General features: G+C 39.1%; 1 protein-coding gene across 29 annotated transcripts in view; it reads left to right on the top strand.

Annotated features, from left to right (window-relative positions):
• Window positions 1-22,624, top strand: part of LOC138822088 (PC4 and SFRS1-interacting protein-like) — a 242,520-nt gene that overhangs the window by 51,241 nt on the left and 168,655 nt on the right. For 8 of the 29 annotated variants that reach the window (XR_011370315.1, XR_011370323.1, XR_011370322.1 and 5 more), the window contains 2 exons: window positions 13,047-13,123; window positions 21,970-22,108. The exons of 10 other annotated variants lie outside the window; for them this stretch is intronic. Coding sequence is in view for 6 of the 19 variants with exons in the window: in XM_070014624.1 (XP_069870725.1) it covers window positions 13,047-13,123; window positions 21,970-22,108 (216 nt within the window). In the remaining 13 variants the exon portion in view is untranslated. Of the gene's footprint in view, window positions 1-1,636; window positions 6,629-13,046; window positions 13,124-21,969; window positions 22,373-22,624 lie in introns of those variants that run through there. 11 more of the 29 variants (XR_011370321.1, XR_011370331.1, XR_011370316.1 and 8 more) reach the window with 4 other exon arrangements.

The raw sequence follows: 22,624 nt of genomic DNA, 5'->3' as shown, positions 1-22,624 counted from the left end.
TTTCTTATATTTTCTCAGACTTCCTATATATTCTAGAAAGTCTTATGAGCTGCCAAGAAGAATGTGTATTGTGTTGTAACATCTATAGATGTCTGATGATTTCATTTTGTCTACACTGCCATTTAATGCTGCCATTCTAGGATTTCTTTACTGATGTTTTTGTATGGATAACCTATCTGTGAAAGTGAAATACTGAAGTCTCTCATTATTATTTACCAAAGTTTATAAGTTCAGAAATATTTAATAAATCTGAGTGTGAGCTATTTTGTGCATATATATTAACAATCATAATTTTTCTTCATGGATCATTACCTTCATTAATATGAAGCGACTTTGTTTCTTCAGACTAATTTTTAGCTTGCAATCTATAGTATCAGATATAAATATGGCTAATGCTGAACACTTTTGAAGTCCATTTGCTTGGAAGGTCTTTTTTCCCATTCTTTTACCCCAAGCCATGTGTTTCTTATAGGCAACAAAGAGTTAGGTCTTGTTTTAGGTATTGTTTTTTGATCTAAGTATCCATTATGTTTTTTGAGGGTTTTGTTTGTTCGATTTTTCAGTCATGGGGGTTGAACTCGCATCTTTCGATTTTTTAGTCATGGGGGTTGAACTCGCATCCTGGGCATTTTCTCTGAGCTCTTTTTGCTCAAGGCTAGTGCTCTACTACTTTGAGCTACCACTCCACTTCCAGGTTTCTAATGGTTAATTGGTGGCAAGAGTCTAATAGACTTTCTTGCCCAGGCTTGCTTTGAACCACGATCCTCAAATCTCAGCCTCCTGAGTAACTAGGATTACAGATGTGAGACACCAGAACCTGACTAGTGTATGTCTTTTGACTAAAGAACTAAGATCTTTAACATTCAATGTCAGTATTGAGAGAAGTATGCCATGTTTCCTGGCATTTTGTTTTTTTGTGATGTTTGCTTCTTCTGCGGGTAATTTTTCCCTAACTACCTTTTGTGGTGCTAGTTTGAAAGCCATAAATTCCAGTAGTTTTTGTTTTTTGTGGAATGTTGTTATTTCTCAACCAATTTTTATGGATAGCTTCACTATGTAAAATAGTCTGGGTTGACAGTTGTCTTTTGGGTCTGGAATAATGTCTTTCCAAGTCCTCCTTGCATTTAGTTATCTGTGTTGAGAAATCTGCTGTTTTTACAAGGAGCTTGTGATAGTAAGTTACTTGCTTCCTCTCTTTTGACATTTTCGATATTCTGTATATTTAGATAGCTTACTATACTGTATCTAGGAGCATTTCTTTTCTAATCTTGCCTGTTTGGAGTATGGTAGGCCTCCAGCACAAGGATGATACTCTATTTCTCAAACATTTTCTGCTATTATTTTGTTGAATAGGTTTTCAAAGCCTTTAGTTTTTATTTCTTCTTCCTCATCTATCCCTACATCTGTAGGTTTAATCTTTTGACTGTGTCTGAGAAGACTTGTATGTCTCTTGGTCCTTCTAAGTACTTTTGCAATGCTTTGACTGATCTAATTTATCTGCTCCAGTCTTTTCCAATATGCCTTAGAATCCAGGGTATCTTTGTACTCTTGGAAGACCTTCTTTAACAATGGTAGTAGTAGGAAGCAAAAGTAATTTTGAAATACATTTTTTTGTTTTTGTTTTTTTTTTGGTCAGGTCGTGGGGCCTGAACTCTGGGCCTGGACGCTGTCTCTCAGATCTTCAGCTCAAGGCTAGTGCTCTACCACTTGAGCCACAGTACCACTTCTAGCTTTTTTCTTTTTTGCTTATGTGGTGCTGAGGAATCAAACCCACGGCCTCATGCATGCAAGGCAAGCGCTTCACCACTGAGCCACCTTCCCAGCCCTTGAAATACATTTTGAAGGAGGATGAATAATTAATTAGCACACACAAGGCCCTGGATTGGATCCTCAACATCATAAAATTTTTTTTAAAGAATCTAAAGTAAGTAAGTATTCACAGAATTGCCAGATTTTATGCACACTCAGCAAAGTCCATCAATGAACCAAACCCTCCCTTTGATCCTACACAAATTTACACATCAAGCAATGCTCTAGAATAATGTTACAGCCCTAAACATTAAAACAAATAACAATATTCTTTTTTTGGGGGGGTGGGGGTGGTCCGGTCATGGGCCTGAATTCTGGGCCTGAGCGCTGTCAGCTCTTCAGCTCAAGGCAGGCACTCTACCACTTGAGCCATAGCGCCACTTCTGGCCCTTTTTTTCTGGTTATGTGGTGTGCTAAGGAATCGAACTCAAGGCCTCATGAGTACAAGGCAAACGCTGTACCACTGAGCCACCTTCCCAGCCCCAAAATAACAATATTCTTACCATGAAGTTTTTCTTGGATCCTGTGGGCTTCAGCTAATTGCTCTTCAGCAGCTCATCTTCCAAGGCCAGTTTCCTTTCTAGCAACAGCCAGATCATATTCCAGACTTTGTCGTAATGCTTCGCCTTTTTCAACCTCAGACCGCAGCTTGGCAATCTGGCTCTCATAGCTTGACAAGTAAAAACAAATTTGTAAGCTTAACAGATAACATTAAAACATGTTTCTAAGATAGTGATATCATGTACTTAACCATTTAAACTTCTTAGAAAAACTTGATTCCATACATTTGTAAGAATTCACAAATTTGTATTTTCTGAAACACTAGAAATATTATTGTATCAAATGATATTCAGTAGTTCCTTGCTTTAGAGGGAGAAAAAAACAACAACTCGTAAAGCCAGGCACCTATAGTTCATGCCTGTAATCCTAGTAACCCAGAGCTACTTTATGCAGAAGACAAAGGCTCAAAGCCAGCCCAGCAAAGTCCATGAGACTTCCCTTTCCAAAATAAGTAGCAAAATAAGTAGCAAAAAGCTTGGCTAGAGGTAAGGCTCAAGTAGCAGAATACAAGTAAACTAGCAAGCTTAGCCAAAAACATTTAAACTCTCATATGAATTGTTATACAAATAAAGAAAAATCATGCCTTTTAATGATAAGTAAGTACTTAAAGAACATGAAACATAAGTAATTAAAACTTATTTTCTCAGCCAGGCGCCGGTGGCTCACACCTGTAATCCTAGCTACTCAGGAGGCTGAGATCTGAGGATCACGGTTCAAAGCCAGCCCAGGCAGGAAAGTCCATGAGACTCTTATCTCCAATAAATCACTAGAAAGCTGGAAGTGGCGCTGTGGCTCAAGCAGTAGAGTACTCACCTTGAACTGAAGAGCGCAAGGACAGCGCCCAAGCCCAAGGTTCAAGCTCCACGACCAACAAAAAAACCCACAAAACTTATTTTCTCTACTTCTATTCTATAAACATAATCACAAAGAAAACTGCATCAAAGTACAATTTTGTTTGTGTGGGTGGGGGGTGGTCATAGGGCTTGAACTCTGGGTCTGGGTGCTGTCCCTCAGCACTTCAGCTGAAGGCTAGTGCTCTACCATTTGAGCCATAGCGCCACTTCTGGTTTTCTGGTGGTTCATTGGAGATAAGAGTCTCACAGACTTTCCTGCCTGGGCTGGATTTGAACCACATCCCTTAGATCTCAGCCTCCTGAGTAGCTAGGATTACAGACAACACCTGGCTAAAAGTACAATTTATTAAACATTGTCTATATTATTTTTTGTTGATTATGACATCAGTGGCAAAACATATAGTAATAAAAGTGGCAACTCTTGGGTCTGGGAAGGTGGCTCAGTGGTAGAGGGCTTGCCTTGCATGCATGAGGCCCTGGTTTCGATTCCTCAGCACCACATAAGCAAAAAGAAAAAAGCTGGAAGTGGCACTATGGCTCAAGTAGTAGAGCGCTAGCCTTGAGCTGAAGAGCTGAGGGACAACGCCCAGGCCCAGAGTTCAGGCCCCACGACTGACCCCCTCCCCTAAAAAAAGTGGCAACTCTGCAAAAATCATAACAAACTACTAATATATGATCCTCCATTAACAATTATGAAATAGGTCAGAGAGAACTAGATGATTTAAAAGGTCCTTTTTCTAATTCTAAAATCATATGATTTAATCAATGATTCATATTAAATACTTATGTGGTAAGCACTGTGAAAGATACAAACCAAATGTTACTGAACTACTGAGTCAAGGAATTAAATTCTACAGAAGGTATATAGGTTCAGTTTTATAAGAGTACCTCACAAAATCCAGTTAAACTGCTTACTATATCAGACTGTGGTCTATATATCTATCAAATAAAGAAAAGACAAAAGGCTGTGTGAAAGTAGTTCATGCCTATAATCCTAGCTACTCAGGAAGCTGAGATCTATAGATCATGGTTTGAAGCCAGTCTAGGCAAGAAAGCCCAAGAGTTTCTTATTTTCAATTAACTACCAAAAAAGCCAGTAGTGGGGTTGTGGCTCAAGTTGTAGACTACTAACCTTGAGTAAAATGTCTCAGGGACAGTGCCTAACCCTAAGTTCAAGCCCTAGGGTCAAAATCAAACAAGGAAAGAAAAGACAAAGGGACTTCTGAAAGACACATCAGAAATTACTACTAGCTGCTATTAATATGTATGTGGCAGAAACTACATTCTTTCTTCACAAATAAAGAACCAGTGAGTGGGGCTGGGAAGGTGGCTCAGTAGTAGAGTGCTTGCTTTGCATGCATGAGGCCCTGGGTTTGATTTCTCAGCACCACATAAGCAGAAAAAGTTGGAAGTGGGGCTGTGGCTCAAGTGGTAGAGCACTAGACTTGAGCAGAAGAGCTGAGGGACAGTGCCAGTTCAGGCCCCACAGCCAACAAAAACAAACAAATAAATAATGAGGTTTGGAGGTATGGATCAGTGACAGAGCATAGTATACACAAGATCCTGAGTTCAATATTCACCACAAGGGCAAAAAAGTGGGGAAGGAGAAAGAAAAAACCATATGACATAGTAATTTACAAATGTCCATTAGCATGTAAGAAGAGAAACAGCCAGGCCCCAGTGGCTCACACCTGTAATCCTAGCTAAGGATCATGGTTCAAAGCCAGCAGGGGCAGAAACGTCCCTGAGACACTTATCTGCAATTAACCACTCAAAAAAACAGAAGTGTTGCTGTGACTCAGAGGTAGAGTGCTAGCCTTGAGAAAAAAAATGCTCAGGGACAGCACCCAGGCCCTGAGTTCATGCCCCGCAATAGACAAAAATTTAAAAAGAAAAAAAATCACCTTATTTATAAATTTAAGGTAACTCTAATATTTTGTTCCAGCTTCATTCCATTACTCCCTGCCCATTCCCTCACCTTTCATAATACTAAAGTAGTTAGCACTGGATCCTCTTTTGTGTTAGTTTTTTTCCTTGTTTGGTTCAAATCCATCCAGATCGTTTTCATTTTCTATACACAGGCATTCTCCCTTTTTTTTCAGGTTGTAAATAATTCTAAATAGTTGTTCCTTCTCTATTCCTTGATCTCTCCAAATAATTCTGGCTTTATAGGTTACTTTAATGTCCACTGTGTTTCTTTGGATCTTTATATCAATACGCTCTACTGATGTCTCCAATGAAGTTAATTGATTCAGCTTCCATTTTTGTGATCAAACTTCAATAATAATACTCACATCTTGGAATCAGAAATGGTCTCAAGATGGGTTTCTGACATTGGGGGGCTAATTTAGGTAAGTCTAACTATAGTGAAGATCCTGCAGCAAGTAATCCACTAGTAATCCACAATACACAGCAGGACCACAGATAATTAAATTATCATGCAAAGCTGTTTAAGATGAAGTGCCATTTGAAACCAAACAGTTAGAAAATGAAGTAGAAAAGCAACTCACCATTATTGCATTATCTTTGCCAAAAGACTAAATATTACTAAACAATTTGCAAAAACAATCTCAGGGATTCAGGAACACAGCTCAAGACAGACAAAAAGTCAGGTACTAGTAACTTAAATCTATAGTCCTAGCTACTCAGGAGGCTGAAACTTGAAGGAAAAGTCTTCAATTAACCGGCAAAAAGCCAGAATTAAAGGTGAGGCTTAAGTAGCAGAGTGTCCAGCTATGAGCAAGCAAGCCAAAGAAGAGTGAGAAGCTCTAATTTCAAGCCTCAGTACTAGAAGATACTCAGAAAACTCAGAGAATTTCCATGGTGGCTTTTAAAGAATCTCTTATATCCTGTAGCCCTAGAACATACAAGTTCAAGAACCAGACTCTAATTATGCTGAACACTGAATTATCTTTAATGGTGAGTCTAACCAAGTTTCTCCTAAAAAGTTTCAATTTGGAGATAATTAGGAAATAAAGGACCTTGGTTGAGAGCTTTCAGAATTACATAAACCTAAAAATTGTGAACCCCAAGTATCTCCAAAATAATTTTTACCCATCCCTCCTCTTTGAAGTAACTAGCCTTCTACTGCTCAAAGATTTATTCATGACTACAAGAAGGAGCTGACTTATGAGTATTTCCAAAATCCACCTGCACTGCTGCCATTAAAAACTTACTCAAGGGCTAGGAAGTTGGCTCAGTGGTAGAGCACTTGCCTTGCATGCCTGAGGCCCTCGGTTCGATTCCTCAGCACCACATAAGCAAAAAAAGAAAAAGAAAAAACCTGGAAGTGGCGCTGTGACTCAAGTGGTAGAGCGCTAGCCTTGAGCTGAAGAGCTGAGGGACAGTGCCCAAGCCCAGAGTTCAGGCCCCATGACCTGACCCCCCAAAAAAACTTACTCAAATCTCAGTTTCTATAGGAGAAATGCACAGCTGACACTAGAGATAACAACATATATAACAAAAGAATTACATGCTTTTTTTTTTTTTTTTTTTTTTTTTTGGTCATGGGGCTTGAAATTCAGGCTTCATCACTATCCCTCAGCTCTTCAGCTCAAGGATAACGCTCTACCACTTGAGCCACAGCGCCACTTCTGATTTTCTAGTGGTTTATTGCAGATAAGAGTCTCACAAACTTTCCTGCTCCAGCTGGCTTTGAACCTCAACCTTCAGATCTAGCCTGCTGAGTAGCTAGATTACAGGAGTGAAACATCAGTGCCAGGCATGAGTACATTTCTTATCAAACATTGTTACCTCCTCCTTTGTTTTTTCCCTGCCATCCCTTCCCTCCCATCTCCACAACTACATCCCTCCCTGCCCCATTTAAAAAAATTTTTTTTTAACCTACTGGTCAAAGCCCTCATTGTTTTTTTGTGTTTTTGGGGGTATAACTGGTCCTGGGGCTTAAATTTAGGGCCTGGGCATCTCCCTTTACTATTTTTGTTCAACGCTAGTGCTGTACCAATTTAGCCACAGCTCCACTTCCTACATGTCACTGGTTAATTGGAGATAGAGTCTCACAGGATTTCCTGCTCTGGGTACCTTCCAATGGAGATTTCCAACACTCAGTCTGCTGAGAAGCTAGCATTATAGGCACCCAGGTTCTGATTGCTTTTTGATATTCACGGTGGAAAACTTACACTGACTTTATCACGCCTCTGACTGAACTGGATCTTTGATTACTATTCTTACAAAAACTTATTATTATTATTATAAAGGTGAGGTACAGAGGAATTACAGTTACAATAAGTTAGGAAAAGAGTACTTTTTTGTTGTTGTTCATTGTGGGGCTTGAACTCTGTCCCTCAGCTCTTCAGCTCAAGGCTAGCACTCTACCACTTAAGCCACAGTGCCACTTCCAATTTTTTCTGTTTATGTGGTGTTGAGGAATTGAATCCAGGGACTCATGCATGCGAGGCAAGCACTCTACCACTGAGCCACCTTCCCAGCCCCCCAAGAGGATATTTCTTTTGGACAATGTCACCTCTTCCCTCTCTCTGTTTTTCCATCCTGTCCTCACTCACAAGTTATATAGTTCACTTTTCAACATAGTGAATACCACTGTTGCATTTGTTCACTAATGTTCTTTATTTTTATTATATTTCCCTATATTTTTGCTAATTCTCACTATGTTTACATCAGATTTAAAACATCACATGAAATGTCTATACGTATTATATATAATATATATTATATATAGAATATATAATTATATAATTATAAAATCACAAAGTGTAAGGTATGTTAGTACTATTGTGTATTAAGATGAATAATTATATTAAAATATAAAGGAAGGGATTGTCGTTAATTTTGGGGTAGTACAGGACTGGGGTTTGAACTCAGTGCATGTATTAGGTCAGTGTTCTACCACTTGAGCCAATACAATGCAAAATATTTTCATTAAAATGAATGTATTTGTCCTAAAAGAAAAATCAGTGCTTTGAAAGGGTTAACATCTTAGTACATGAAAAATTCATAAAGATAAAATATCCTCATGCATGTGTCTTTGTTCCTGAGAATTGAACGTAGAGCTCTATCACTGAGCTATATTCTTAATCCTCTATATACCTTTTTTTTTTTTTTTTTTTTTTTTGGTCGGTCATGGGGCTTGAACTCTGGGCCTGGTCACTGTCCCTCAGCTCTTCAGCTCAAGGTTAGAGCTCTACCACTCCACTTGAGCTGCAGTGCCACTTCCAGTTTTCTGGTGGTTTATTTGAGGTAAGAGTTTCACGGACTTGCCAGCCTGGGCTGGCTTTGGACCACGATCCTCAGATCTCAGCCTCCTGAGTAGCTAGGATTACAGGCGTGAGTCCGGGCAACCATCTATATTCTTTAATACAGGGTCTCACTGAGTTGCCTAGGCTGGCTTCCAATTCCTGATCCTTCTACCTTCACCTCTATGATAGCTGGGATTATAGACAAGCACTCCGACCTTCTATGCCTTATCTTTCCATCAGGGTTCATCACCTGCTTCTTCTCATCCATTTAAATATTTGGTAGAAAAATTGATTATCTGCCAAGTATAGGCAATGCATAAGATGATGTCTACTTCTAAGTAGTTTACAACTGCCAAGAAAGATTGTAAATAGGCGCCACTGGAAGATGAAGCTGAGCCTTTCCAGATAGGATTTTTGGCCTGAGTCATTTCAGAAAGAGTTAAACAGAATGATCTGCTGGTGGAAAACAAGCTAGGGAGTGGTTCCATTGTAGGTGAAATGACCCAAGTAGGAGTTTGTATGTTTAAAATTTAGTGAACCATTACCATTTCTTTAATTTTTTGAGTAAGATACAAAATACCAATGGAATCTAATGCAGATGATCAATTCTTGAGTGTCAGCTATGATGAAGTTGTTTTACACTTTTTGCTTACAAAAGGATTACAAATTGCAGTTCATGAGACTTTCTGAATTTAGTTCAGGGAAAGGTCTTTTTCTTTTTCTTTTTTTTTTTTTAATCAATTTATGGTGGGATTCAGGTCCTCAGAACCCAGGAATATTGAGATCTATTAATTAGGTACAGTCAAAACCCTTTTTTCAAAATATAACTGTGATGTTCCAAAGTTGTTTTATTTTCAAACTATTTGATACTTAATTTTCTTTAAAAAGACAGTTCTTAAAAATAAATCACAGTTCTAGTTATGGTACCTAGGAAGAGGAGGTGGGGGAATACCCATTAGATAGAGAATCATGGAGTGAGAAGCTAAGTATTTCCCAAGTATTAAAAGATCACTTTGGGGTCTGGGAAGGTGGCTCAGTGGTAGAGCGTTTGCCTTGCATGCATGAGACCCTGGGTTCGATTCCTCAGCACCACATAAGCACAAAGAAAAAAACCAGAAGTGGTGCTGTGGCTCAAGTGGTAGAGCACTAGCCTTGAGCTGAAGAGCTGGGGGACAGCGCCCAGGCCCAGAGTTCAGGCCCCACGACCGGACCCAAAAAAAATAAAACAACAAAGATCACTTTGTTCATTGATTTTGTTTTATATTTATATATTTTCATGAAAACAATGTGTACAGTAGTGTGCCCAAATCTGCAGTATGTGGTTTGATGGACTTTTCCAATGTGCCTTGATCCCTTCTCCTTCCAGGTCTTTATCAATTTCAGTTTGTTTCCTTTTTTCCCCTAGTCTACTTTTTCAGTAGAGTCTTACTAGAATAATCCTTAATATAATAATCCTTTGGTATTTTAAGCTAGCAGTTCCCTTTAGGAAAATCTGTTTAACTCTTTTGTATATGCTTTGACTTTGAAACATTGCAAGCTTCTTGTCCCTGTGCTCTTGAGCTCAAGGCGAGCACTCTGCCACTTGAGCTATAGCGCCACTTCCAGTTTTCTAGTGATTTTATCTGAGATAAGAGTCTCACCGACTTTCCTGCCTGGGCTGGCTTTGAACCTCGATCCTCAGCCTCCTGAGTAGCTAGGATTACAGGCCACTGTCACCGGCACTAGTGGTAGTTTAAAAATAAGATTTTGTTATTATTAAAGTGTTTTGTACAGGGGTTACCATTTCATAAGTAATGAGTACATTTCTGTTTTGGAACTTTGCCACCTCTTCCTATTAGCAGTACTTTTGAAAATAACTTAAAATATTTGCCTACACGTAGTAAGCGTTTGAACAAACTCTTAAAGCTGTTTACTAGCAGAAAGAAGCATATGAACCAACATAATAGTATAAGGATGGAGGGGACAAGTAGAGAAATTAAGGTTCTTAGAACTATTGGATGATTATTCTGTTATTGTCTGAAACCCTCATTATTATAGATTATGAGTCCAGATTTTCTATTCTGTAATGCTTATACAGATAGATACTAGGGTCAGCTCTTGTATTTGCAGTCAACTTGTTTTCTAATTAAAATGTTTTGTATTTGTCCTCCTCTCTGAGATTGGGACTCAGACCCTGGTAATCTGATACTTTTGCTCATTGGCTTGGTGCTCTACCACCTGAACCACAACTCCAACCCCATGTTTTTGAAATTTCAAATAGAAATGTTATTTAACTCTTGGAACATACTAGTGCTTGGTGGCTTGAAAGATTGAAAACTAATAAAGGAACAGGTAACCCCATGTGATTCAGCCATACAATTGAAGTATGTTTTCATTATACATTTCAGAGTGGGAAGTGTTGCTTTAAACTTTTGTTAATGTCAGCTTTTACATTACTCTGTTTATGCTTTCTAGAATGTCATTTAGAATTGTGAAGTAGATTGACATTCTTTTTTTTAAAATAATTTTTTATTATGAAGATACTGTACAGAGGGGTTACAATCACATGAGCAAAGTAATAAGTACATTTCTTATCAAGCATTATTGCTTCCTCCTTTGTTTTCCCCCGACCATCCCTTCCCTCCCACCTATACAACTTACACCCCCCCCCAAATTGTAAAGTTCGTTTTTCTTTTTTTGGGGGGGGGGGTCTGGTCATGGGGCCTGAACTCTGGGCCTGGGCACTGTCCCTCAGCTCTTCAGCTCAAGCCTAGCGCTCTACCACTTGAGCCACAGTGCCACTTCCGGCTTTTTTCTTTTTGCTTATGTGGTGCTGAGGAATCGAACCCAGGCCTCACGCATGCAAGGCAAGTGCTCTACCACTGAGCCACCTTCCTAGCCCTTAAAGTTTGTTTTTTGACATAGCATCTTGTACATGTCATTGTTGCAATGGGTCAGCCTGTATCCCTGTTTAAACAACTTATTTTTTCCCTTCTGCTTCCCAAATTATACCAACATCAAATACAGTGAAAATGGGTTATACCGTGGGGGAGGGACATAGAAAAAAACAAAAAAAATCACGTGGTACCTTATAAATACGTTACAAACAATAGCAAGAAAGAAAAAAAAAACACTTGATTCCTTAGCTTGGTGTTCATTTCCCTTAATATCATCTTATTTGACCTTTTCTGCTTGTCTCAGATATATAGTAGTTATAGCAAATAAGGAAAATCAATGGGACCTATGTTTCTTTGCACCTGGCTTGCTTCACTTACTTTTTTTCTTTTTTTTGGGTTCGGTCGTGGGGCCTCAACTATGGATGGGCCTGGCTGCTGTCCCTCAGCTCTTCAGCTTAAGGCTATCGCTCTACCACTTGAGCCACAGTGCCACTTCCAGCTTTTTTCTTATGTGGTACTGAGGAATCAAACCCAGGGCCTCATGCATACAAGGCAAGCGCTCTACCCCTGAGCCACCTTCCCAGCCCCTAATATAATTTTTTTCCAAGTCTTTCCATTTCCTAACAAATGGGGCAGTGTCATTCTTTCTGATAGAAGCATAGAATTCCATTTTATATATAACACATTTTTTTGATCCATTCATCTACTGAGGGGCATCTCGGTTGGTTCCATATATTAGCTATAGTAAATAATGCTGTAATAAACATAGTTGGGCTGGTAGCTTTTGTATGGTCTTGTTTGTGATCATTTGAGTAAATGCCCAAAAGTGGGATTGCTGGGTCATTGGGGAGCTCTTCATGGAGTCTTTTGAGGAATCTCCATAGTACTTTCCAAAGTGGTTGAACAAGTTTACACTCTCACCAACTATGCAGTAGGGTTCTCTTCTGACCACATCCCCTCCAGCATCTGTTGTTATTAGAGGTCTTGATTATAGCCATTCTAAATGGGGTGAGGTGGTATCTCAACGTTTTTTTGATTTGCATTTCTTCTATGGCTACAGAGGTTGAGCATTTCTTCATGTAGATTTTGACATTCTTTATGTGAAATACTTGGATTAAGATAAGTTTAAGAATTGAGAATTTGAGCCCGGTGCTGGTGGCTCACGCCTGTAATCCTAGCTACTCAGGAGGCTGAGATCTGAGGATCGCGGTTCAAAGCCAGCCCGGGCAGGAGAGACCATGAGACTCCTATCTCCAATAAACCACCAGAAAACCGGAAGTGGCGCTGTAGCTCAAGTGGTAGAGCGCTCGCCTTGAGCTGAAGAGCTGAGGGACAGCGCACAGGCCCAGAGTTCAAGCCCCACGACCGACAAAAAAAAAAAAAAAAAAAGAATTGAGAATTTGGGGATTTGAGGAAGTTAATGGTGGTACATATTCCATGTGTTTTGCTACTGCTAGCATGGCACATAACTTTCTGCAGAGAAATTATAGAAACATGACTGCATAAAAAAAATGACTGAATTAGCTTTGGTTTTGCAACAAAGTGAATTTGAAAAAGACACCTTTGTTTTATGGAACTTCTTAGGTTTCAGAGTGGGGAATAAGATTTGGAACCTGTAAAATGTCTGATTTTATATCTTCAGCTGTCTTGAATATGTTATCAACTTATTCAGATGTGTTGAAGTGTATATGACTGAATGATGGTAGTTTTTTTTTTAATGTTTCTTTTAGGTAGATGAAGTTCCTGATGGAGCTGTAAAACTACCTACAAACAAACTACCCATTTTCTTTTTTGGAACTCATGAGATGTAAGTCCTGTTAGCTTTTAGATGCAAATTAGAAGTTTCAGGATTGTGCATAAAATGAAAAAGTAGAGATTAATTTAAAGAGGAATAGGAAAGAAATACAAAACTTTAAAATTATTTTTGAACTTTAGAATAAATTTTCAAGCTACCTCTTTGTGTTGAGGAAGCACTATGTATCTTTTACTTTTAGATAGTAAAGGCACTGTAGGTTTAATTTTGATTGAAAGTTTAATTTTCTTAATCAGGGAAGGAAGCAAAAGAATGGTGGAAAGTTTGTATGGGAAGTTTTTACAGGACATTCAATATTTCTGTTCAGTAAAATTACATGGACTTTCTTCCCCCCTCCCCCCCCATTCTGGGATTTGAATTCAGTGTCCTGTACTTGGTAGGCAGGTGCTCTACCATTGAGTCATGCCTCTGGCCCAACTAAGTGATTTCTTTTTTTTTTTTTTTTTTGTCAGTCATGGGGCTTGAACTCTGGGCCTAAACTCTGTCCCTGTGCTCTTCAGCTCAAGGCTGGCACTCTACCGCTTAAGCCACAGTGCCACTTCCGGTTTTCTAGTGGTTTATTGGAGCTAAGAGTCTCATGGAGTTTCCTGCCTGGGCTGGCTTTGAACCTCGATCCTTAGATCTCAGCGTCCTGAGTAGCTAGGATTACAGGCGTGAGCCACCAGTGCCTGGCCCAACTAAGTGATTTCCATAAGGATTATCTTATATTATGCTTTAGGCCTTAGGCTATATTGTACGAAATATGAGCAGATGAAATCTGGACAGTTCCTTTGAGTGTACTAGAGGCTTATGGGTAGTAGAGCCACTCTGATTTGTTCTACTGTCCCTAGTGGATATGGGCACAAACTGATTTGGTGAGACAATTTTAATTTTTCAAAAATTAGCTGAAAATTGAGCTGTTACTTTTACATGCATAAGATTTTCTGGGAGCTATCTCATGGGTTTCCAATGATTATATTTGTATATACCTATCATTTAGTAGCCTTCTAAGTACTATATAATTTGACTGGTTTTGAACTTAAAATAATTTCTGTAGCTTAGGCTTGCTTATTTGGGATGAAGAGAAACAAAGCTTGGTATTCCTCTTCTAATTATAATTATTTTCCTAGAAATGGCTACAATGACAATGTCTGATTTAATGTTTCTTAGCAACCAGCTTTCAGTTATTAATGTGTATGTGTGGTACTGAGGTTTGAACTCAGCCTCCTGCTTACTAATCAGTTATCCTTCAGCCCTTTTAAATTCTGGTTGTTTTTGGAAAGGGAGTTGTATTTTTGCCTCAGGCTAGTCTTGGACTACAGTCCTACCTGCCCCTCCAGTAACTAGGATTATACTGCTGTACCATTATCCTAGCTCTCACATAATTTTTTCAACAGTTATGTTTCGCTGTGATAATATACACAAAATGTATACCACTAAGTTGATTTTAATATGAATTTCATTAGATTTTAGCAGTTTCTTGTATTCATGATCATTCCATTCTCTTCAGTTCTAAACAACCACTAATCTACATGGTTGAATCACCATTTCTGGCCATTTCATGTTAGTGGTATTATAAAATACCACAAATTATTATTTTTTTGAAACTTAAAAAAATTGTCTTTAGTTGTACAAAGGGATTTCAATTCAACAAATTGATAAATTTGTAAGTACAATGCATCTTTTTTGTGGGGAGCGGCCTGAACTCTGGGCCTGGGTGCTGTCCCTCAGCTCTTCAGCTCAAGGCTAGCACTCTACCACTTGAGCCACAGTGCCACTTTGGTTTTTTTCTTTTTATGTGGTGCTGAGGAATTGAACCCAGGGCCTCATGCATGCAAGGCAAGCGCTCTACCACTGAGCCACCTTCCCAGCCCCTAAAGAAACATTTCTTAGGGCTTATCCAAGACTTTCTGAGTCAGTCTGTAAGCTATGGAGTTCAACAATCTAACAAGCCTTGGGGATGATCCTGAGCCATACCAAATTTACAAATACTGTATTAAATGTAGCTGGCATTAGTTGAATTTTCTTTGGAGGGGAAGGGAGGCAGTTTGGGGCTTGAACTCAGGGCCTGGGCACTGTCCCTTAGCTTTTTTGTTTAAGACTAGCACCCTACAGTCACTAGAGCCACAGCGCTAATTCTTGCTTTTTTATGTGGTACTGAGGAATCAAACCCAAGGCATCATGGCATGCTAGGCACGCACTCTACCACTAAGCTACATTCCCAGTCTCCAATTTTTTATTTTTGTAACTTTAAAAAATTCTTTCTGAGTGGGCTGGAAAGGTGGCTCAGTGGTAGAGCACTTGCCTTGCATGCATGAGGCCGAGGCCCTGGGTTCGATTCCTCATCACCACATAATCAAAAAGAAAAAAGCTGGAAATGGTGCTGTGGCTCAAGTGGAAGAGTGCTAGCCTTGAGCTGAAGAGCTGAGGGACAGCACCCAGGTCCAGAGTTCAGGCCCCATGACCAGACCTCCCTCCCCCCCCCAAAAAAAAAAATTACTTCTGATTTCTCTGATTTTAAGGCATTTTGTAAAATATTCATATACGCGTATGTATATATATATACACATTCTTACAGTTTTATAGGGCACTTATGTAGACCATTGTTACTTCTTTTTTTTCTTTTAACAGTCTTGGAGATCCAATGAGGTCCTAGTTCATACAAGGCAAGTGCTCCTTCAGTGAGCTAAAACCTCCAGCATTAGGTTACTATTTTAAATTTAAAAGTGACTATTCTTTCCCCAACATTAAAAAATGGAGAACTTTTATTTTCAATGCTGAAGATTAAACCTAGGGTCTTGAACTTGCTGAGCAGTGTTACCACTTAGAAGCATATGTAGCCCAAAGTCTGTATTTAAATCACAGCATTACACTGGGTACCTAAACTGATTAGGTATTACTTGGTTAATTAGGTATTAAGATGGTTAAGGGGGAAAAAAAACGAGGCTATTAATAATCAAGAAATTAAGGCCTGGGAAGGTAGCTCAGTGCTAGAGTCCTTGCCTGCATGAGGCCCTGGGTTCCTCAGCACCACTTAAGCACCACCTAAGCAAAAAAAGCTGGAAGTGGCGCTGTGGTTCAAACGGTAGCTAGCCTTGAACTGAAGAGCTGAGGGACAACGCCCAGGCCCAGAGTTCAGGCCCATGACTGACCAAAATAAAGGAAATTAAGATATATTCAAATTTAAAAATACCTGCTTTAAGCTGGGTGCCGGTGGCTCACACCTGTAATCCTAGCTACTCAGGAGGCTGAGATCTGAGAATCGTGGTTCAAAGCCAGCCCAGGCAGGCAAGTCCATGAAAATCTTTTTTTTTGGGGGGGGGAGGGTCAGGTCGTGGGGCCTGAACTCTGGGCTTGGGCGCTGTTCCTCAGCTCTTCAGCTCAAGGCTAGCGCTCTACCAATTGAGCCACAGCGCTACTTCTGGCTTTTTTTCTTTTTGCTTATGTGGTGCTCAGGAATCAAACACAGGGCCTCATGCATTGCAAGGCAAGTGCTCTACCACTAAGCCACCTTCCCAGCCCCAAGTCTGTGAAAATCTTATCTCCAATAAACCACCAAAAAACTGGAAGTGGCACTGTAGCGTAAGTGGTAGAGCTCTAGCCTTGAGTTGAAGAGCTGAGGGACAGCGCCCAAGCTCTGAGTTCAAGCCCCACGACCTCCCCCCCCCAAAAAAAAAAAACTACTTGTTTCATAAAAATTTAGTGGCATTTTTATTTCAAAGTATACTTTAATGTTTTTGATCTTCAGTGTTTTTTGTTTTGTTTTGTTTTTTTGCTAGTCCTAGAGCTTGAACTGAGGGCTGGGGTGTTCTATTCAAGGTTAGCACTCTACCACTTGAGCCATAGATTCATTTCTGGAGGTCAGAGTTCTATAGACTTGCCTGCTGGTCTGGCTTCAAATTGTGGTCCTCAGCTCTCATCCTCTCAGCTTACTTAGTAACCAGGATTATAGGCAGGAGCCACTGGTGCCCAGCTATTATCAGTGTTCTTTTAAGTATACCATTTACATTTGCAAAGTCAGTACCTCCCAAAAGCTTGGAGAGTAAAGTCATGGGTTGATGATGAATTTGCTTTGTAACACTTGACACAGGATTTAATACAAGTAGATTACAGCAGTCACATTTGCCTATTTTATGTGACTTTCAGCAAATTACTTACCTTTGTGTCCTTCTGAATTTGTAAAATAGGGATATCTTCTATCTTAGAACTTTAGGCCACAGCTAAGGTGCTTTCATAAATAATTACTTAAGGGAAGTGAAGGGTAAACAAAGGAGGAGCCTGCAATGCTTGGTAAGAAATGTATGCATTATCCTGCCCATGTAATTGTAGCCCCTCTGTACAGTATGTTCTCAAATAAAATAAAATACAATTAAAAAATAATAATAATAATTACTTAGACTAATGCTAAGTATGTGTTGAATAAAATGCCAGTAAGAATTGTATGGCTTTGAAAGACTTGTTTTGGGAGCAATACTTGCTGGGATTTATAAATTAATAGTAACATTGCATATTTTTTTTCTAAGGCTGTTATTGTAGTGTTACTAAGTTTAGATCAGCTCAGTTTGAATTTTGCTGACTAGTTTTGCTAATTGAGAGAATGTCTTCGAACTCTCCAAACTCTTGAAAATTTAGTCATACTTTGCTGCTTTTGTCTCTTATTAATGTTCAACTTTAGAAACTTAAAAAATACTATATAGTATATGTAGTGTATAGTATGCATATAATTTTTTTTAATTTTTTATTGTGAAGATACTATACAGAGGGTTACAGTTACATGAGCAAGGGAGCGAGTACACTTCCTATTGAGCATTGCTACCCCCTCCATTGTTTTCCCCCTACCATCCTTACCTCCCTACCTTCCCCGAGGTTCTTTTTTTTTTTTAATTGTGATTAAGTGATTACATAATTTCCCAAATTTCACAGTATTTTGGAATAATGATGCTCATTTAAAGTCACAAGTTCATTCTAACTTTCCTGGAGCAAATTGTCTATCACGGTCTATAACATATAACGGTGTACACATATGCATATAATTTTTAATTACTGTAAATTTACAGAGATTTCATAGTTGTATTTTCATACATGCATATAATGTACATTGTTGAAATTATGTTCCTTTTTTTGGGGGGGGGGGTCAGTTGTGGGACTTGAACTCTGGGCCTGGGCTCTGTCCCTTAGCTCTTCAACTCAAGGCTAATGTTCTGCCACTGGAGCCACAGTGTTACTCCAATTTTTTGCTGATTTATTGGAGATTAGAGTCTCAATAGACTTTTTGGCCTGGGCTGGCTTTGAACTGTAATCCTCAGATCTCAGCCTCCTGAGGATCTGGGATTACAGGCGTAGCCACTGGCACCCAGCTTGTCCTTTCTCCTTCTGCCGGTCGTTTTTCCCCAACATTCTACCTTTTACTGTCATAGCATCTATTTATTTATTGAGCCAAGCCTGGGCCTTCACTCAGGGCTAGGGCACTGTCTCTGATTTCTCTCTCTCTCTCTCTCTCTCTCTCTCTCTCTCTCTCTCTTTTTTTTTTTGCTCATGGCTTGTACTTTACCATCTGAGCTGTAGTTCCACTTCGGAATTTTTGGCAGTTAAAAGTCTCATGATCCTCAGCTCTTACCTTCCCAACATGTTAGGATTACAGGTATGAATCACTCGTGCCTGACTTGTTATAAAATTTTACTTACCTTCCCAACATGTTAGGATTACAGGTATGAATCACTCGTGCCTGACTTGTTATAAAATTTTAGTAAACATCCTTTTTCAGATTTGTTTCATATTTTGTGATTTTATAATAGGTAAATGAAGCAGCAAGTTAGAGTTGATAAGTTGAAAATGAAACGTTTTGTTTAGAAAATACTACTTAACAAAGATAAATGACTTGATCTTGATGTCCTTGTCTCTGATAGGCCTTCATATTTTGATTATGGCCCCTTTGGTTTGACTTAAAAGTTCTAAGTTTGGGCTGGGAAGATGGCTCAGTGGTAGAGTGCTTGCCTTGCATGCCTGAGGCCCTAGGTTCGATTCCCTAGTACCACATAAGCAAAAAGAAAAAAGCCGGAAGTGGCACTATGGCTCAAGTGCAGCGCCCAGGCTCAGAGTTCAGGCCCTATGACTGGACCCCAAAAAAAAAAAAAAAAGTTCTAAGTTTGTGGTGACTTTGTGTGGGCTTTCTTATGGGCATCCATACTGTTTAGTAAAAAGGTAAAATCTGAGACATAACTGCTTTTCTATATATTTGCAAAAGAACTTCAATCCACATAAGTTTACTGTTAGATTTGGAATTTACTGCTTAATTTTCTCATTGCTTTTAAAAAGCAAATAATAAAAGGAAAGTTCTACAATTTAACCACTAAAGAGAAAGAATAATATTTTTATATTTTAGAATTTCTAAACCTGTTGTGTTCTGATTTTTTTTCCTCTGAACTTTCACAATTTTCCTTCCTTCATTCCTTCCTTTCTCTCTCCCTTTCCTCTCTCCCTCCCCTCTCTTCTTTCCTTCTTCCCTTTCCTCCCTTCTTTCCTCCCTTTAATCTCTTTCTCGAGCTGGTACCAGCACTTTAACTCAGGGCCTAGGCATTTTCCTTTAGTGTTTTTGTTTTTGGTACAAGGCTGGTGCTCAGCTACTTGAGCCACAGTTTCACTTCTACCTTTTGGATAGTTAATTGCAGATAAGTGTTTCATGGCCTTTTCTGCTTGAGCTGGGTTCTAACCATGAACCTCAGATCTCAGCCTCCTGAATAGCTAGATTACAGGTGTGATCCATGGGTTCCTGGCTTCACAATTTTTTTGTATTTGCTATCAAAATGTAATTAGATTATGTCCTATTTCCATTTTGCATATAAAACACTTTTTGTAGGCCATTTGAAAATGGAACATTTCTAAGAGAAAACCATAGCCACAGCCACCATAAGGTGTTCCTTGGTAACTAGCGGTGCGGTCTCTGGGCTAATTTATGTACTATTCAGGAATCTTAGGGGATTGTATCCCTGTGGACAGTTCTTTTGTTCATCAGCTTTGTTTTTGACTTATCAGTCTTGAGCATATTCTTTACCCCACCTATACTTGGAATTGATTGTGAAGATCAAACACTGAACAGTATATTTACTGTTACAATATTTATTTTATTTTTTTGTGTGTGCTGATGCTGAATATTGAATTCAAGGTCTTATACTCTTGCTTGGCTTTTTCAGTTGCCTGGTGTGTGCTACTACTTGAGCTACACCTGCACTTCCAGGATTTTGCTCGTTAATCGGAGAGTCCCTTGGATTTTCTGCCTGGCTGGCTTCAAACCAACATCAGACTGAGCCTCCTGAGTAGCTAGATTACAGGCATGAGCCACTGGTCCCAGACTCTTAAAATATTGCAGCCTCCTGGCTACTTAGGAGAACTGAGATCTGAGTATCTTGGTTTGAAGCCCAAAGAAAAGTGCTTGGGAATCCCAATTAACCAGCAGAAAAGCAGATTGGAGTGTGTGACTCAAGTGATGGAACACCAGCTGTGAGCAGAAAAAAGACAGCAAGAGTATGAAGCCTTGCCTTGAGTTCAAGCCCTCACTATTGGCACAGAAAAAGTGCTCAAACAATAGATTGATAGATCCATTTAGCAAAATGTATTAAATAATTACTGACATGAAAATCTGTTCATATTTAATTAGAAGTATATAATGATGTTTAAATTAGGTACTTTCTGTTTTTTCACAGTACTAGAGTTTGAGCTTGAGCTTTGAGGCGTTGAGCCTGGTTCGTTTGCTTGGCTGGTTCTCTACCACTTGAACCATGCTTTCAGACCATCTCTTTGCTGTTTATTCAGACTTGGTGATTTTTTTCTCCCCAGCCTGGCTTTGTCCAGTTTGGGGGGGAAGTTTTTTTTTGTTTTGTTTTTTGTTTTTTGTCGTTCATGGGGCTTGAACTATGGGCCTGAAAAGCCTGTTTAATTAAACTGAATGAGACCAGGTGCTGTTGATTCCTGCCTCTAATAGCCACATGAGGTTGAAATCTGAGAATTGAGGTTCTTAGCCAGTCTGGGCTCAAAAGTTCATGAGAATCCCATTTTCAGTAACCAGTGGAGCTATGCCTCAAGTGGTCTAAAGCTGTAGCCTTGGGCACAAAAGTTCAGGGACAGTGCCCAGGCTCTGAGTTCAAGGCCCAGGATCAGTACCAAAAAAAAAGTTTATGTAAATGAGATGGTGTTATGGATCTAGGAACTCATTACTGAATTAATAAAGTATATCAGATTGACATGTAGTTCTGTGGTTTAGTGCTTGACTTGTTTCTGTGAGACCCTGGATGCAATCCTTAGTACTGTAAGCGAAAAAAAACAGTAGTATTTGGAATAAAATATAGCCTACTTTATCCCTACCTCTAAACAGAAAACATTTATTGTTCTGCAAAGAAATGGAACCTAAAAATCTTTTAGAAGCTAGGTGGCTGGTGTTTCACACCTATACTCCTAGCTATTCAGCCTGAGATATGAGGATCAAAATTCTAAGCCAGCCTGGAAGAAAAGTCTGTGTGGCTCTCTTGTGTTCCAAGCTGGAAGTGGAACTATGGCTGTAGTAGAGTGACTGTAGCCTTAAGTAAAAAAGCTAAGCAATAGTGGGAGGCTCTGAGTTCAAGCCAAAATATCTGCATACATACTCCCCCCAAAAAGACTTTTCCAACATTTGTTCTGCCAGTACTTAGAGCCTTCTCATGTCTTGGTGAGATTGTGTTCATTGAAATGAATTCATCAGACTTTATATCCTTGTCTTCCCTTTAATTTGTATTTTATGAAATGCATCCTATAATAGTGTTATTTTAGTAATGTACTATGTATATATTTATTTGAGGTTGCATTGCATTTATTATCTTCTTCTGTTTTAGTGCTTTTTTAGGACCAAAGGATATATTTCCTTACTCAGAAAATAAGGAAAAGTATGGCAAACCAAATAAACAAAAAGGTTTCAATGAAGGCTTATGGGAGATAGATAACAATCCAAAAGTGAAATTTTCAAGTGTACAGGTGAGTCATTGGATATCCACTTAGTTTAGTATTATTTATTCAGTCTTGGAGGAAAAAATACCATCATAGCTATAGGAAAATAAGATGGCATTTAAGAGTCTTAGTAATTTTGGATTAAATTGTGTTCTTATTTATGGAATAAACTTTGACTTTTTATGTCTAGATGAACTACTGAAATTATTATACTGCTAAAGAGACCTCAGAAAACTGAGAAATGCTTGGTTATTTACTCCTAAGAATAAAGTTTAATATATTAGATTTAAAGCCATATGTACTGTCTTTTTTTTCTTTATTTTTTTTTGTCAGTTGTGGGACTTGAACTCTGGGTCTGTGCACCATCCCTGAGCTCTTCAGCTTAATGCTAGAGCTCTACCACTTGAGCCACAGCACCACTTCCAGTTTTCTGGTAGTTAATTGGTGATAGAGTGTCAGGGACTTCCCTTGCCCAGGCTGGCTTTGAATCTCGATCCTCAGATCTCAGCCTCTTGAGTAGCTAGGATTACAGGCGTGAGCCAC

The sequence above is a fragment of the Dipodomys merriami genome, unplaced genomic scaffold, assembly GCF_024711535.1.
Source record: "Dipodomys merriami isolate MVZ:Mamm:240054 unplaced genomic scaffold, mDipMer1.0.p SCAF_980, whole genome shotgun sequence".
In the NCBI taxonomy this organism is placed as follows: Eukaryota; Metazoa; Chordata; class Mammalia; order Rodentia; family Heteromyidae; genus Dipodomys; species Dipodomys merriami.
The sequence above is the reverse complement of the archived record's forward strand: the minus strand, read 5'-3'. Positions and strand labels throughout refer to the sequence as shown.